Source organism: Echinops telfairi, unplaced genomic scaffold (assembly GCF_000313985.2).
Source record: "Echinops telfairi isolate 266 unplaced genomic scaffold, ASM31398v2 ScPeMD7_7468;HRSCAF=8506_0, whole genome shotgun sequence".
Taxonomy (NCBI): Eukaryota; Metazoa; Chordata; class Mammalia; order Afrosoricida; family Tenrecidae; genus Echinops; species Echinops telfairi.
In genome coordinates, this window is record NW_022111369.1 from 17,559,932 (window position 1) to 17,577,999 (window position 18,068).

The window sequence follows — 18,068 nt, forward strand, 5'->3', positions numbered from 1 at the left end:
ATTCATTCTATCAGGGCCGAGGAAGAGAATGCCAAGTGTCATTTGCAAAGCAGTTCGTTTGTTTCTTAGCACTATTGTCTTGTTTTTATAATTAAAAAATTTAAAACCCTTCCATTGTTACATACTTCGTGTATGATACTATTCGATGGCTGAAATGCATTAAAGAGTTGTGCTTTTTACCACAATTTTTGATGATTTCCTTTATTCTTGTATTCATTGTTATTAGCTCTTCGTTGCCCTCCAGTTTTCCCTGTCACAACCCTAAACTCAAAACTCACAGCCATTGAGTCAATGCCAACTCATCGTGACCCCACAGGGCGAGGTAGAACTGCCCCTGTGACTTTCCCAGACCGGGACTGTTAGCAGGGGTAGAAAGCTCTGTCTTTCTCCCACAGAGCGGCTGGTGGTTTCAAACTGCTGATCTTGAGGTTTGCAGCCCAACTTGTAACCACGATGCCACTAGGGCTCCTCGTTATAACCCTAAGGATCTATTGATCTAGCTAATGTCTCTAGATGTACTCAGCCGGGATTTCATCAAAAAAGAAAATCATACAAAACAACACCCCAAACCCATCAGTAGCCACAACATATAAAACAGATACACTTCAATCCAAAGAAAGCAGGGAGTAATAAACATTCCTCACACACTGCCCTGGGTCGACGCTGACTCAGCGTGACCCTGCATGGCACGTTAGAACTGCCCCATGGGTTTCCAAGACTGTAACTCTTGACTCGAATAGGACATCTCAACTTTCTCCCAAGGAGCAGCTGGTGGTTTTGAACTGCGGACCTTGCAGTTTAGCAGCTCAACACGTGGATAACCATTATGTCACCAGGGCTCCTCTGAAAAACCCTAGACCAAGCTAAAATGGGTCAAAGGGGACAACAAATGGTTAGATGATCAATTTAAATTATATCCTTTTTTGAAAAAAATGCATTTACCTTAGGCCAGATAAAAGAGTCATGGGCTTCAAATCTTATGCTCATGTCTAAGTTTTCTGGCTCACATGAGAATTATATTGGGTGGGGTGGGAGGGGCACCTGTAGTTAGGCACTCCACCCTTCCAGAGGAGGAGGCCAGGTGAGCTGGTGTCCAGGTGGCAGACTTACCGCAGGGGCAGCAGGCACCAGGTCATCCTCCGTCCTTCCTGTCTGCATGGCTGTGTGGACGCGCACGGATTCATAAATGGAAGGCTCCTCCACGCTCCTGGGGTAGGGATGCTTCAGAACAATCAGAGTGCCTGAGGGAAACAAAATGAACACATCGTTTCACCGGCAGGAAGGGCCCCTAAATGCCGGGAACTGGGTAACCGACGCAAGTGTAGCCTCTCTTGTTTGTTCGTTTCCTTACTGGTTCATCTTCTCAGCGCTCACCGAGGAGCAGCTAGGCGCCAAGAACTTAAGCAGGATCAGAACGAAACTAAACCCTAGACCCAGAGATGTTGTGTCAATTCTCACTCATGAACTGGACCCAACTGACTACGACGGCATCGCGTGGCTTCTGATTCACAGAGATCCTCTAGGACAGTGGAGGATGGCTCCTTTGGGGTTTCTGAGACTACAGATCGTTATGGGTGCAGAAAGCCTCAGCTTTCTCCTGTGGAGAGACTGAATTGAACTGCGGACCTTGCGATGAGTAGACCAACGTGTGATCCGCTAGGCCACCGGGGCTCTTACATTAACTGGACACTGGGGTATAAAGAAAAATGAGACAACTTCTGGCCTCCTGGCCCTCTGAACTACTGAGAGACAGGGGAAGCATTTAAGTCAAGAAGGTGATGTAACCGAGGATTTAAGGCCGGAATTACATGGTGGTGAAGAAGCGGAGTATAGTTATACCAAGAGTATTGCTTAACACTTACTTACGACTTCAGTGCCCTACTTGCTTGATTAAGATGTATATTCTTCTGGCAGACATGTGTCTGGCATTATCGGTAAATATTATTGTAAATGTTGCTTGACCACCAATTCCCATTGTTTGTATAAACAGTATCCAGTCACACACAGACTTAATCTGTGTAAATCAATAATCCATGTGTTGTGATTTGTAACTAGCCTACATTTGTTTAATGTCCCTTTCTCAATTGTGTTTGAAATATATTACCATGGGCCAAATCAATGAGACTATCAGCAGAAGGACCATATGCTTCAGGGAGATGGTTGATAAGGTTCTCTAATATAAAATAACAAAAATGTTTCTAAGGCAAACCAGAGGCTGATAGAAAGTGTCGATTTAGGAATGGATTGTGCACTTGCACTTCATCTTAGCTCCAATTTAAGAACAATTAGTTCTTACCACATGGCCCTGCTCCATACATTTCCTCCAGAAGGAAAGATGGAAGATATGGGTGCTACAGCAAAGCGTGGTGAAGACATTAGATGGTGCTCAGCTATCAGAAAGAATAGTAGCTGGGGTCTTAAAGGCTTGTTTTTAAACAAGCAGCCCTCTAAGTGAGATGCCAACTAAACCCACAGGAAGAAGCACACCAACATCTGTGATCCAAGGATTATAAATTATAAAATCCAAATCTGAAGGAGGGAATGGCGTCAGAGCCTTTAGCGAAGTTCTGGTTTGCAAAGGCTGTGGATGATAGCATAAGCCCAGGATACATTCACAGGACCTACACATGGAAAAAGCTTCCAGTGATTCCCCTCTGACCATACCTGAGGAATGGGAATAGCTTGGACATCAGACAGAGAGTATTAGAGAAACAATTATAGGAGATTAAAATGGTAAATCTGACAGCATGGTTAAAACCTTGACATTTGATCTCCCTTTTGATATGCTTTGAGTTTGCTTTGGTTTTTAATATTGCCTGATTTTTTTCCCTTTTCTAAATGGAGCTTATCTTTGTTGCATTTTCTTATTTTTGGTAGCATTCTTGACCCTCTGTTAAATATCTAGGTTTTCAGCATAGGAAACCTAGGTTGGGTAAATCTACAAAGACAAAAACAAGAACAAGGGTGCCTGGGCGCTGCAGCAGGAGTGAGGCACGCAATGGGGAGGTGATGTCTAGGAGTACAATGAGGAAGAGACTCTTCAAAATGATTGTGGCAGTGATTGCACAACACTGCCTGACATGCCTGACCTATGAAATGGTATGAAGTTCTATTAAAATGGTTTGCAAAACAAACAAACAACCCAAACCAAAGAAACAAACACTTAAAGGTGATTGAACAGGGTAGGGAAAGTGTTGCCCTCAGAGAGTGCATAGCAAAGTGGATTTCCTCCACTCATCTAACCAGCTCAGGGAGGGACAAGCTTCTTTAAGGGCTTCCTGGGGTGTGTCCTTGATGGAGATCGCAGTGTTGCATAGTCATGCCCTGACTGCCCTGCGGACTTCCCAGGGCCACATTGCAAGCTCATCTATCTAACAAAATGCACATCTTCCACTCATGGCCCCATCTCTCTTTGGGAGTCCCAGTGGTAGCTGTGATACATTGACCATGTTTTGTGTATTGGTGTGCTGCCAACCATATTTTGGTGACATTTCTCTTTGATCCCCGGAATCTTTTTTAAAGCTCTGTGTACCAGCAAACCTTTGGACCAACTTATGACGTCGGGCTAATGGTTTCCCTCACGCAGATGATATATCTCTGAAGTCATCTTATCCTTGTCCAACTTAAGCCCGAGTACATGTTCTCTTGAAAACACAAACAGACAGGGTGATGAAACCAATACTAGCAGTGTAATGAAGGCCTGATGGTGGCCTCCAGGAGGGGCTGGAGGCCCTTTGGTGAGAGGTTTCAGGAAAGCTCCATAAAAGAGACCAGATTTGATCACAAACTCTAAACTCACTGCCACTGAGTTGATTCTGACTCCTAGTGACCCGATGAAGACCGGTGGGACCACCCCTGTGAATTTCTGAGGCTGTGACTCTCTATGGGAGTAGAAAGGCCTGTCTTTCTTTCGAGGAGCAGTTGGTGGTTTCAAACTGCTGACCTTGTGTGGTTTGCAGGAAACCACTCCATCACCAGGGATCCTCGAGATAAATAAAAATGTGACCTCTCCACACCACATTCTCACGGACAAGGAAGTATGCTATTCCAGTTTACTGCTCATTAACATGCCTACTCACATTGCATTTCCCATTAATAAAGAGATTTGTTCTAGAGCTTAAATAATGGGTAGATTTTTTTTTTTGAGTCCCTGAGCGGTGGAAATGCCTAACACACTCAGCAGTTAACAGAAGTTGGAGGTGTGCAGAAGCACCTAGGAAGAAAGCCCGGGAGTTCTCCTTCTGAAAAAGCAGCATTGAAAACTTCATGGAGAGCAACTTCACTCTGACATGCGTGGAGTCTCCATGAGCTGGAATTGACCCAACAGCAACTAGTACGTTAATTGAGATTTTCCAGATGGATTTCACAAAAGTCATAGAAGCAAAACCCATAAAACGGTTCACTGCGTGGCTTAGGAGGGTGGGCTACATTGTCCTCATTTCATTCCAGTTCTAGAGCAAACTTGAAACCCATCAGTGGATCTCAAAAAAGGGGGAATTGCAGCATTCTCTCCTCTCTCCTAGCATCCAACATACAGGAAAACAAGGCCTTTACTTTTCTTTGGGGACTGCGAAACGAACAGGCCCATTCTTTCTGGAGGGGGAGAGTCCAGGACGAAGAAGGTGCCCTGTTCCCCAGGCCAGAAAGGCCAAATGTGGCTTTAGGGGCTTGGGATCTTCAAAGTGAGCGCTTAGTGCATTTCTGACTCAGTACTGCCAGCGTTTCCCCTTTTGAACCTTTCCCTTCCCCCTCTCTGGTAGTCGCTCGTAAACTAGACACTCTGGCTATAAAAAAGGCAGGTTAGGGTGCTTTTCGTTTTGCTTTCCCCCATGCTGTGTGACTTCTTGCTTTTTATTTCAAAAGTAGAGTATCCGTGAAAAAGAGGAAGCCCCTGAACGAGATTGAAGAACAAAGTGGCTACAAAAAATGGGCTCAAACACACCCGGTTTGCAGAAGGCTCCGATAGGAGTGAACCCCCCAAGTCCATTTGCAGGCTCCCCACGGGGATTAAGCCTCCATTGGACCACTGACTAGGGATGTGAATCGCCTTTCCAGCGGACAGGGGGCAGCAGAGAGTGAATTAATGCAAAGATGCCGCCCTTGTTAGGTGACGTCTCCATAGCGACTCTATGTGCAACAAAGCCAGACACATCACGGTTCTGTGTTACATTTTAACACCTTATTTGTTTCACTTTTTGACTCATTTCACATGTGTTCTGGTTTTTATGATTGTCTTTCTTTGGGGTTGAGATTTTTTTCTGTTTGATTTTGTTATTTTGATATTGTTGGGTTTTTTGTTTTTTTTTTGGTATGATTGTCTTCATATGAAATCCAGGATAGGCAAATCTGTAGAGACCAGAGCGAGAATAGCTTCTTAGGGTTATGGTCGAGGAGGTTGGTGGGACGTGGGGAGCAAAAATCAAGAAATGTTCTAAAATTGTGTAATCAATGCACAACTCTCTTAAAGATCTTCAAACCATTGAACTGTATGGTGTGTGGAAACCCAACGCAACCAACCAGCCAAGCAAACCAACACAACACTATGGACTTAGACACAAGACCAATTGTGCGGATGGCACCGGGCGGGGCAGTGTTTCACTCTCCTTTCTGCAGTGTGGCTATGAGCCAGAACTGACGAGGCAGCACCTACCTATGACATGGTCTTTCATACAGTAAGTCCAGGAAGTACTAGCCCTTGGAAGGGCTGTGGAAACATCATTAATTTATTAAAAACCCCAAACACTTACTTAGTTGCACTAAGGGCCAGGTGCTTGTCCAGGCAGCAAGGATACAATGGTCACCCAAGGAGACACAGAACCTACTCTTCTGGAGCTCGTGTCTAGTTAGAGGGCACGAACAAAGGTAAGGTGACCACACGTCCCGCTTTTGGCGGGATAGTCCCGATTTTTAACAATTTTTCCCGCATCTCACAGCGTTTTTAAAAAGTTCCGATTTTTGGAAAGAATGCACGACAAGCTAGGGTATACGGTTTTCGTCTGCCATGTGGCTATTTTGCCAGGATATGAATTTTATCAATGATGTCCTGCTTTACCAATGTTAAAATCTGGTCACCTTAAACAAAGGGTTTGAAAAGATATAAAAATAGAATGTGCCAGATGGGAAGACACACTGTAAAGAATCTCAGTTAAGGGACTAGAGGGTGAAAAGAGCGCTATAGGAACTGTTGAGTTGCTTCTGACTCGGTACAGCAGAACAAACACATGGCGGTCCTGCGCCATCCTCGCCACTGTTCCTGTCGAGCAGAGTGGGTGATATTTTATACAGGTGGTAAAGGGAGGCCTCTTTGCGAAGCTGATTTGAAGGATTGCAGGATGTCCTGGTCTTACACTGGAGTATGAGAGAGTCAGGAGGAAAGAAAAATACCTTCGCAGCAGTTCAAATGTGTACATGCTAATGAATAACCTACAAACAAGACAAAGCCACCCTCCCATAGCCGAGTCTGTCTGATACCCCATCTGCAAAACCAGCGGTGGCTTCTGAGATTTGGGCCCAGATAAAGCTCTGCAGCTAAAAACGCACAGAAGGAATGCTGGGAAAAGAGGCTTTCTGCTCCCAGCCCCAAGGGAGAGCAAGGCCTCTAGCCACCGCTTCTCTCTCCATCCAGTGCATGCCAACAGCCCTGGGAGCACCGTGGCAAATGGCTTTTGTCGTGATCAGAAGCCCCAGAGCCTGCTCCGGCAGCCACCACATTGTCTGCGCTGGCTTTTGTCAACGTGCCCCTTTCATGAGAACAGATCCAGTCATCTAAAGAGAGGGGGCCGCTTAGAGTTGTACAGTCAGAATGAAAGCCGCAGGGCTGAAATCAGGAGCAGCTGCTCTGCGGATGCAGGGGCTGTGAGAACGGGGTGCAGATGCATGGGGGAACTGGGGTGAGCTCTTAAGCAGGCCATCCTGGAGATGCACCTCCAGGTGCACCCTACTGCCTGCAAAGGGTGCTGGGCTCTCAGGAGTGGAGTGGGGTCGCCTGCCACCCCTGTTTCTGGCAACCTGCTGACCTCTGACAACCATTCCAAGCTTTCAGTTCCGCCCCCTGACAACTCAGAACAGTACAGCAAGCCCAGTGAGACTCGGGACTGCCTTGTGTTCCTGGGTCTTGCAGATCGCCCATTTCTGACAGGGTGCTGTCTTCCTACTCTCGATGGTGGCTCTCTGAGTGAAAATATTTGTGAGTTTTCCTTCTCTGACAGGTTTCTGCCTAACGCGGCTTCTAGCTTACTGTACTCTACTCACTAAGCTGATTTAAGCTCCCAGTAAGGCTGTGTTTGAGAAAAGACTATCCAAATGTTAGCTGTAATTACATCTTGACATACAATACTTTAAGATCCTTAAATGAAGTTCCAGTGGCTGAGTGTTGGAGAACATGCATTTTAAAATGGCAAGCTAAGAAGAGAGATGAAGATACTGCATTGTGCTAAGGATGAAAATGGCAGCAGTCTGGTTGTCAGTGCCTCTTCTCTGGCTATCAAGCAGATCTGACTCAGAGTGATTCTATATAGGGTTTCCAAGGCTGTCAGTACTTATGGGTGCAGAGAGCCTTGTTTTGTTTCTCTCTTGGAGCAGCTGGTGAGTTTGAACCACTGGCCTTACAGTTAGTACCCCAGTGGCTAGCACACAGTGCCGCCACTCTTTATAGTGGCTCTCAAACATATCCAGCTGACAGGAAGGGAGAAGGGTCTGTTAGCCTAGGGTGCCAAGCAGCTTGAAAATGAGGGGGGAAAGTGAATGGAAATTGAGAAAAAAAATTAAAGATAGTCTTCAAAGCATATTCCATATGCGTTCATACAATGACGCCGTGGGATGAAGCACTTGGTCAACTCTTTCCCTTGCCTGTAACCAGGCACACTTCATAGGGTACAGGGATTAATTTACTACTCCTGTGGTAACAAATGACCACAGTCTTAGTGGTTTTAAAAGAAGCCCAATTTATGATCATACATTCTTCCAGGTCAGAAGTTGAAAATGGGTCTCCCAGTCTCCAAAACTTGTAGGGGCAGTCCTGCCTTGTCTTATAGGGTCGCTAAGAGTCAGACTTGACTTGCTGACAGAGAGTTTGGTTTGGGTCTAGAATCAAGGCCCTTGCATGACTATATTTGTTTCTGGAGGCTCTAGAGCAGGGGTGGGGACCATCTGGCCCATAGGCCCTTATAAGACAAAATCAATACCAGCTAACATCCTAGGACTGACCAAGGGGAAGCAGTTTCAGCCATCGCATACACTCATTCACTGCCAACAAGTGATGCTAACTCATAGAGACCCGACAGGACAGAATAGAACTGCCCCTGTGGGTTTCTGAGACTGTCACTGTTCACAGGAGCAGAAAGACCCATCGTTAGCCAGTATGGGTGAGGATGATGTTATTAATATAAAAATAGCCCTCAGCAGCCACACCTCGGCCCCCTACCTCGGCTCTAGAGGATAATCTGTTCCCTTTTGTTCTCTTGATTCTGAACACTGCCTGCCTCCTTCCCTCCTCCATCATCAAAGCCAGCCACAGCAGGTGAGATTCTTACATGGCCAGCCTGCTTGGTCTGACTCTTTTGCCTTTTGCCCCTTTTGCTTATCAGGGAAACTCGTGGCATAGTGGGTCACCCAATGGGCTGCTAACCACAAGATTGGCAGTTCAAAAACATCAGCTGTGTGTGGGAGAAGGATGAGATTCTCTATTCCTGTAAAGATGTAGTCTCTGAAACCCACAAAGGCAGTTCCACCGTGTCCTAGAGTGTTGCTGTGTTAGGCAGGGTTACCTAGAGAAACAAAACCAGGACACTTATGATTATAAAAGGGGATAGGTTTATATAGCGAGAAGGAATATAACAGCTAACTAGTCCACACAACAGTACAGACTGCTCAGTTCAACTCAATTTCATGAAACAGTTAATATGCTGGAAGTCCTTCAACTCACGTGGGTTGCCGGGTCCAAAGTCAAGGAAGCAGACAACAATAGAGTTTTCCATCAGGCAAGCCAGGCAGAGTCTGCCAGAAGCAAGCAGACAGCAGACAGCAGGGTGGGTCAGCAACAGTCAGTAGCTCAGGAGCTTAGTGAAGCAGGCCCTGATGGGATCTCCAACTCAAGCACGGTGACAGGATCCACCAGCTTCAAGCTCAAGAAATTTAAGCACACTCCAGCAGAGTGTTGAAGCAGGTCTGGAAGGCATCTCAAGCTCTAGCAACAGGATTCACGGGTTGGCTTGGCCCACAGGTAGTGTAGCACACAGGTTGAGACAGAGAACTAGCTAAAGCAGCAGCGCACTGGTCTAATCACTAGGGAGCAATAGGAAGATGGGATGCCAGCTGTCTTTATTTATTCCAAGCAAGCTGTGATCTGATTAAACTCCGCCCACATGTACCTATTGGCTTAGTTGGCACAATAAGCCTAACTATCACAGTTACCATGAGTTGGAATTGACTTGGTGGCAATGAATTGTGTGGGTTTTTTGGGTTTGCTTATAAGGAGTCTTGGCGGTGCAGTGGATTAGGCCATTGGGCTGCTAACATAAGATCAGCAATTTGGACCTGTCAATCATGGGAGAAAGATGAGATTGTCTGCTCCCCATAAAGATTTATGGCCACCTATTCACAAGTCTGGGCTTCCCCAAATGGGACAATTCTACTCTGTCCCATAGGTCACTAGGCGTGGGAAACAGATTGATGTTCGTGGGTTTACTTATAAGGATTCTTGTGATTACAATGTTCCTACTTGGATCCTTCAGGAGAATCTTCCTATCATTAGATCAGGTAATTAGCAATGTTACTTTCTCCTGCCATGTGCCATAGGAAAAGAAGCTCTGGTGGCATAGTGGTTGCACATTGGGCTGCTAACCTTAAGGTCAGCAGTTTGAAACTACCCACTGCTCCTTTCAGGGCTTTTTACTCCCACAAAGAATTACAGTCTCAAAAACCTACAGGGGAAGTTCTACCCTGTCCTATAGGGTTGCCAGGAGTCAGAATTGACTCAATGGCGTGAGCTTGGTTTTGGTTTTTGGTTACCATAGGAGTCCCCAGCGGAGCAGGCATTTAACACACTTGACTGTTAACTGAAAGGATGGAGGTTGGAGTCCATCCAGACGGGGCTTGGAAGAAAGATCTAAAGAAACTGTTTCTGAACAATCAGCATCGGCAACCCCCATGGAGCATACACTCTGAAACACTAAAGGTGGCTCTGAGTCAGTATCAACTCAGCAGCAATTTGCAATGTAACACCACATAGGCACAGGTCTGGGGAGGAATGAGGACATCTCGGAGGGACCCTTATTCCGCCCCACCAGTTCTTGCGAGAGCTGCATAGGCACAAAGGCTTGTTTGGCTGTAGTGTAAGATAATCTTTGGGTCAGGAATGCTACCTAAGCACTGGAACTACATATACCATGAAGCCATTGACTTTATTTCCAGAGCACAAATGCTCTGAGCCCTTCAGAGAAGGTTTGGCACCAAAATTATCTTCATGTCCCCAACACATAATAGAGCTCATGACATGATAAGGCTTGATGAATAAATTAATGGATGAATAAGTCAATGCGGTTGTAGGTCAGGTTCAAGTCAGGAAAGAGCCTGGTATGAAACAGCTTCCTAGGTGAGAAACAACCCTGGCCTAGAGCAAGGATAGCACAAGATGTCCAGTTCCCCATTCCCTGCTTTAGCCAAGACTCACCAAATTTCCAAGAGAACAAACAAATGAAAGACAAACTCCTTGCCACCAAATGAATTGTGACTCCTAGAGACCCTGTAGGATTGTGTAGAACTACGCTACAGGGTTTCTGAGACTGTAAATATGGACAGGAGCAAGCAGTCTCATCTTTCCCCACAGAGTGACTGGTGGGTTTGAATAAACAGCCCTGCAACCAGCAGCCCAGCTTTCAACCCAACCACCCTCTACCAGGGCTGTGGTAGTTACATAATCCAGTGTCTGTCTGAGGGGATTACCAGTGAAGGGGGATATAACCAGTGAGGCTTCTGTGTGGGCATGGCCTTCTCCCAAGAATTCTGGGAGCTCCAGTATTTCCTCTTGGGAGGCAGAAGACACATTCTCTCTCTGCTGACTCCCTGTGAGGCATCCCTGAGGAGAAGCTACACGGACCTACCTTGATGCAGCCAGAACTCTGGACCTGGAGAAGCCACATGGAGACCCCTGCCAGCGCTGAGATGCTTACACCACCACTGGATCCAAAGACTTTCTAATCACTGGCCTGTGATTGTCCTACACTCGGCATCATTATATGTGTTTCGTGAGTCTGAAGAGGACTTTATATATTGGTATTGGGCATATGGGCTAATATCGGACTTATGGATCTGATCTGGACTGGGCTGGGATGCTTTCTCAATATTTAACTGCTCTTGTATATAGAATTCTTTCTTATACACACATGCGTGTTTATGAATTTCTTTGTCAAGTCTTCCCAGACTGACACAAGGGCTCTTTAAATCTTCATTCTCTTTCACTGACATTGAGTTGATGCTACTCAGAGCAACCCGATAGGGCGGAGTAGAACTTCTCCCATGGGTTTCTGACACTGTAAATCTTTAAGGGTGTAGAAATCCTTAACTTTCTCCCACAGACAAACTGTGGCTTTGAACTGTTGACCTTGTGATTAGCAGCCCACTATGCCACCAAGAGGACGCCAACTCTTCATTGGGAGGACACAAATACTATTTTCAAAACCTCCTGTACAGATTAACTCACAAAATGTTATCTGAAGGAAATGATAGAGAATCAACCATGGGTGTCCAATTAACTGTAGATAGATGTGAACTTTTAAAACAATAGACTAAAAAATGCAAAATGGTGACCTCACCTAAGAACAACAACAAAATCTGGTATCCTCAAAGACAGGCCCCCTTTGCTTGACTACTCATGCCCTAAGAGGGCCACTATATAGACTTCTTGGCAAAATGCCTATGTGGATAATGATTTCTTCTACAGAGATGGTTCCATAGAACTCACAGTGATGGAATACCACCCTGACCAATCTCCCGCGAACTCCTGAAGCCCGGGCAGCATGGACTGGACTCAGGTCTTGGAACGCTGAGTTTCTTCTCTAAGCAGACGTCCACCAGCAGCTGCTGCTGTGCCATGGTTGAGCTGATTCTTTATTGTCTCTTGGTCGTTTAGCTTGCTTTTGAATTCTGGGAGAATACACAAATATCTTTCCCTCAAATTCTCCTCCTCCCTGTCCCCAGAGAGTAGTCAGAGTTGCTTTCTATTATGTGCAATCAAAAGAAAATGATATAATGTAGCCCCCAACTGAGACTCGTTATATTTTCCACTACAGACAGTGCCTAGGCTCCATAGGAGAGGACCTCTGATGCTAGTGAGTGACACTCAAGCCCAAAGGACCCCAGGGAACAGGGGGACGATGTCAATCAAAGGCGATGAGACCGAGGGTGTTAGGGGAAGAAGAGGGAGGAAGATCAGCAACCACAGACCTTGGAAACTTGACTGCAAGTTTCACTTCAGTTTCAGAACAAGAGGGAGTCTGTTTCCTGTCTCTGATATGAAACCCGGTTTGAGACATGCTCAGTGGAGGTACGTTTTTGAGATGATCAGAACCAGACTGAAGTAGGCATTCCCACTGGGGCTGACTGAACAGAAACTTTCAGGATACATATACATACGAAGGTGCCCTGATGGGGTGGTGGTTAAGTGCTTAGCTGTAAGCCAAAAGCTTTGTGGTTGGAAGCTACCAGCCATGGAGAAGAAGAAAGATGTGCCAGTATGAATCTATAAAGACTCACCATGTCGGAAGCCCTTCGGGGGCACTTCTATTCTGTCTTACAGTGTTGGTATGAGTCAGAATAGAATGGGGCACAAAGAGCTTGGTTTGGGTATTATGCATGATTAAGTGGTATTGAAAGGTTCTTATCTTGTACCCCAGCAGGGAATTCAGAAGAAGAGTCAAACTTGTCTCTGGGCTCTGGCATTAGCTTGTTTTCTGAAATAGACCATAATAGGCCACGCATTGAAGTTGTCAAGGATTTCATCTTGCTCCGATCCCCAGTCAACATTCATGGAAGCACAGTCAAGAAACCAAAGGACATACTGCATTGGGCAAATCAGCTCTGCATCACCTCTTGACGAGCAAGGGTGTCACCTTGAAGACTAAGAAGAGCCTGACTCGAGTCCTGGTATTCTCCATCTCCTCCTATGCGCGTGAAAGGTGGACAGCGAATGAGGAAGGCCGTGGGAGATTTGATGCATTCGAATTATGTTGTTGCTAAAGAAGAGTGAAAGTATCATGGGTTACATGAAGCAGAAACAAATTTGTCTTGGAAGTACAGAAAGACTGCTCCTTAGAAGGGAGGACGGTGAGACTTTATCTCACACACACGGGACATATGTCAGGGAAGTATGTCTTTGAAGAGAACAATGTGCTTGGTAAAGTGGAATGCCAATGACCAAGAGGAAGAGCCTCCATGAGAGCTTAACATGTGGCTGAAAGATGGGCTCACGTGTAACAAGGAGGGGAGGACAGGGAGTGTCCCCTTCGGCTATGCATCTGTGAGTCGGAACCAGCTCGGCAGCACCTATCACAAGGCACACCTAACTCCCAAAAGGAAAATATTTGTTTAGAATGTTTTTTTTTCTCCTTTTAATGCCTTAAATCTAATGCCTTCTCAGCAGTATCCCTAGGTAGACTGTCAAGTGTTTGAGGGCAAAGATACTAGCTGGTTTATTTTTTCTTTGGAAGCTAATAGTACTCAGAGCATAGTGGGTACTCCCAGTATATATATTTTATTAAATTAAGATACAGCTTCTCATTTTTATTATTCTTTTCAGTTTTGAGAGCACAGTTGTCAATTTGATTATGTTTTGTGGGCTTCTCTGCCTCCTTCAATCAATGAGAAATGGCATTTATAGGAATATTCAAGAAGCACTTATGGTGTGATGGTTAGGCTGCTAACCTTGAGGTTGGTCATTCAACCCATCAGCAGCTCTGCCGAAGAAAAGACCCAGCATCTGTGTCTGTAATGATTACAGTTCAGTCTGTCCTTCGAGTCACTGGGTCAGAAGTGGCTGGAGGTCTATAACACCGTCATAGAAATATTCAAGACCTCTCTCTTGCCTTTTTTGCTATTTGTTCTGCAAATGGACTTCAACCCATCATAACATGGTGCTAGTAAAATCATTATCCTTCACATATAATTGGATTTGGTATTGATGTCCAGTCTTCTGGGGGGAAATACACACTTTGTCAGTTAGCTAGTACAAGAAAGAACTCTCTTAAAATATCCATGTCAAGGGAGGTCACTCTCTTTCTGAGTGGTCACTTGATTGTATTAGTCAGATGAATTCACTATGGTCCTGGCTTAAAAATTAAAGAGGATATGACAAACGTGTGACAAATATAAAATCAATTTCCCTAATCTAACACTTTGTGACATGCTGATGAGTTTACCGTTCTGAAGTAGAATATGATGCAAAATTACCACACAAGAGTCTCATTAAATAACAGTTACATAATAACGGTCGAGGACTTATGTTCTGCCAAAAATTATTTTAAATGTCTTCAGTCTAATCTTATTCCATTTTCACAGCAAGGCAACTTTATAAGATGCTGGAATTGAAGCTCAGAGAGGTCCCATTAACTTGCCTGAGAACAAAGAGCAGGTAAATAGAGGCTAAAGTTGAACCTTGTGCTCACATGGTTAACCATTCTATCACATACTGTCTGTAGCCTCTCTGAATCCCCACCAGGAAAGTTCTCCATGACTGTGAAATGATGCACTCTATCTAGTGTGGGCAAGAGATGACATGGATAAATCAGACATGAAAATGAATTCTTTAGGAGACGCTTCAGGCCAGCTTCTTCATTGTAAAGGAAAAAGTAAATGTCTCCTGAACTGTCTTCTGACTCAGATATTTTTAATGTACAGTTAACCATTCAGTCCTGTTGAAGGGAAACGAAAGTATTGAGTGTTGGGAAACTTAATAAGCAAAACTTGCCTGGTCAATATTAATTTGAAACAGTTGGTTTCATTTTATCTTTGCTTCTCATTTCTATTTTCCTCTACTTTCTTCATTTAAAGCTTACTTTTTATTTAACCTTTTTCTACATATACTGGTGGTACAGTGACTATATGTTGCGCTAACTGCAAGGTCAGTGATTCCAAACCACCAGGCATTCTTCAGGAGGAAGAAAAGATTTTCTACTCCCATAAAAAAATTGCAGTCTGACAATTGCCGAAGACAAAACGGGTGCATACACAAATGTGGTAAAGGAGCAGATGGTGCCTGGCTATCAAAAGATATAGCATCTGGGATCTTAAAGGCTTGAAGTTAAACAAGTGGCCATCTAGCAGAGAAGCAACAAGCTTAGCGGTGTAAGTTGGGGCACATAACTTAGATTCTGAGTGTTGGTTTCCTCCTCTGAAAATGGGATCACTTATCTGTTGTGAGTGGTTGAAAAGATTAAATAATGGGATGGATGTGAAAACATCTAGCCGAACCGCTGGCACAGAACCAACACAGGTTGGTTTTAAGCTCTCCTTGCTTTCTTTCCCTCTTTTCAAACATGGCTTTACGGAGTAAGACATGCCTCTACTCTGAGTGAATGTACACTCACTAGAGATTTCTGGTTGCAGTTTAGTAAAATTCCAAGTTATCACTGACTATTTCCAGAAGTGCCAAACATACTCAAAATAAAATCAATTTCAATGTAATCTAATGGTTTCAAATAATGCATATTGGGAAAAGAGCTGTGGTAGTTATCACAAATTTGAAGATCCCTATAACCAACCAAAAGGAGAAGTGGAAATTTGACATTCAAGTAAATATCAGACAACATCTTCAAAACTAACAACCAGTTATGTTAAAGAGTAAGTACAAACACATACAGCATTTGGCTGGTGTCACACTTGCTCATGTGGCTAGGATAAATAAAGTCATAATAGTAATACCAGTGGTTAATTATATGTGAACATTTAAAATAAAAATGTCATGCAACATAAGTGACATGTTAGAAGCATAAGCATAAAGAAAATGTTGCGGGCATTTTCAAGACTCCATATATGAAACTTTGCTAATTGCAAAAGGATACAACAAATGCGTTCTTACTAATACATTATTTATTTTCAAATAGACGTAGGTTTGAGGTGAGTTTAAGGCAGTGCAAACCTTAGTTTTTCAGATTAAGAAATGGAAATCTTGAGAGTTTGAAGAGTAGGGAATAGATGTAGAATAAAAGTAAGAAAAAAGATACCGTAAGGAAGTACTCATCAATTAAGGTCAATAATTTTAACTATCTTGAGTGCAAATATTTTCTTACGAACTAGAAACAAGTATTTCTAGTTTCACTCTACGGTAGCTCTGATAGCTAACGGCCAGGCAGAAGTGGACAGTTGTTGGTTATTTAAGCACCTTTCCCATTGCCGCATCGGCAATGTCATCTGGGGCAGCTGCTATGATTGTCATGGTCAATTATAGGAGCTCGTGATCTTTATGGAAGGGCCCTGTGGTGCAGTGGTTAAGGAACTTGATGTTAACCAAAAGGCCAATTGCTCAAACCCATGCTTCTATAAAGATTACAACGTTGGAAAACGTATGGGGCAGTTCCACTCAGTCTTATGGGGTTCTTATGAATTGCTATGAACTCTACGGCAATGATTCCTGTTTGGGGGAGCAGATCGCCTAGTGTTTCTTCCCGCTAGTGGTGAGTGCTTAACTTTTGCACCACCAGGGCGTTGATCTGTACCTCTATGAGAATAAGAAAGTTTCTCTTTAATAAACTCCCTTTTTAAGTCCTGCAAAGTGAGGCTGGGCTAGAGCCAGGGCTGGGCTGAGAGAAGTGACCTGCAGGATTCCGTTCTAGTTCGCCTCTCTCTGAAAACCTGTTTGGGAGAACCCTGACAGAGCTTTGTCTACTGTGCGGGAAGATGTATTGGTTGTCTTGAATCAAACTTAAATTGTGTACGAGGAGTTTTTGCACTGCAGCTTACATGAACAGGAAATCATAACTCTGTTATTTCCTGATCCCTAGGAGTTAATGTCAGGGGCCAATGATTGAGCAAACAAGAATAAAGGCATATATATTTATAGGGTAACAACTCAGCTTCCATACGCTATCTTTATGGGTCACAGTTGAAGAGTCATCATGACTTCCCTGTGTTATCTTGTTTCCTGAAGTCAATCCATCCAAGAGGGGTAAAATAGAAACACTCATCTGTCACGAGTTTTTTGCCTCCTGTTCCCAGCCTTGGTAGCTTTGCCTTCATCTGTCTGAGACAGATAAGAGGACTATTGTACAGAGTTAGCAGAATCTAACTCCACGGCTTGGAGACAGCAAGTCAAGAACACATCCATCAGCACCCATGTCCTGTAACAGGGGTTCAAATAGCAGTAAATCTCTGAAGGGGTAGTGAATAGGAGAGGCAGAGGAGAGGATAGACATCTTAGTTTCCTGGCTTTTATTGAAAAGAAATAAAACATAACCACATAACAATAAAAACAATAGAGCAAAGAAATATAACAATATGGCAAGTTTTAGTCGTGGAGAAAACTGCTATAGGAATCAAGATATAAATCTTTGCAACCTAATGCATTCATCCTGAGCCCTCTTTAGTTGGCCAAATGCATTCACAGGGAAGCTTAAATACAAGATTGAGGATATATTATTTTGGAACAGGAGTGCATTTGGCATTCAGTGGTAGAATTCTCTCCTTTGCGAGGGAGAGCTGAGTTTGATTATTGGCCAAGGAAGCTTAGCATGAGCTTAAATTCGGTAGTGTGGAGATTTTACTTTCGAACATGAGGGCATTGGTGGTTCAGTGGTAGAACTCTCACCTTCCACAAGAAAGATCTGGGTTTGATTGTTGACCAAAGCACCACATATGTACCTAAAACCCATCTGCTAAAGAAGCCTTCTGTACTGCTATGATGGAGAACAAATTTCAACAGAGCTTTCAGATAAAGACAGACTAGGAAGAAAGGCCTGGGAATCTACTTTCCCAAAAGCCAGCCATTGAAACCCTTATGGAACACCATTCTACTTTGACATACATAAGATCTCCATGACTCGGAGTTATTAGATGGCCACGGGTCACCAGTTTGCTCTGGC

General features: G+C 44.2%; 1 protein-coding gene across 1 annotated transcript in view; it reads right to left on the reverse strand.

Annotated features, from left to right (window-relative positions):
* The window catches only part of DAPP1 (dual adaptor of phosphotyrosine and 3-phosphoinositides 1), a 78,663-nt gene that overhangs the window by 23,851 nt on the left and 36,744 nt on the right, over nucleotides 1–18,068 (reverse strand). Inside the window, exon 4 of the mRNA XM_004703441.4 lies at nucleotides 1,111–1,241. Within this exon, the coding sequence (XP_004703498.1) occupies nucleotides 1,111–1,241 (131 nt within the window). The remainder of the gene's footprint in view (nucleotides 1–1,110; nucleotides 1,242–18,068) is intronic.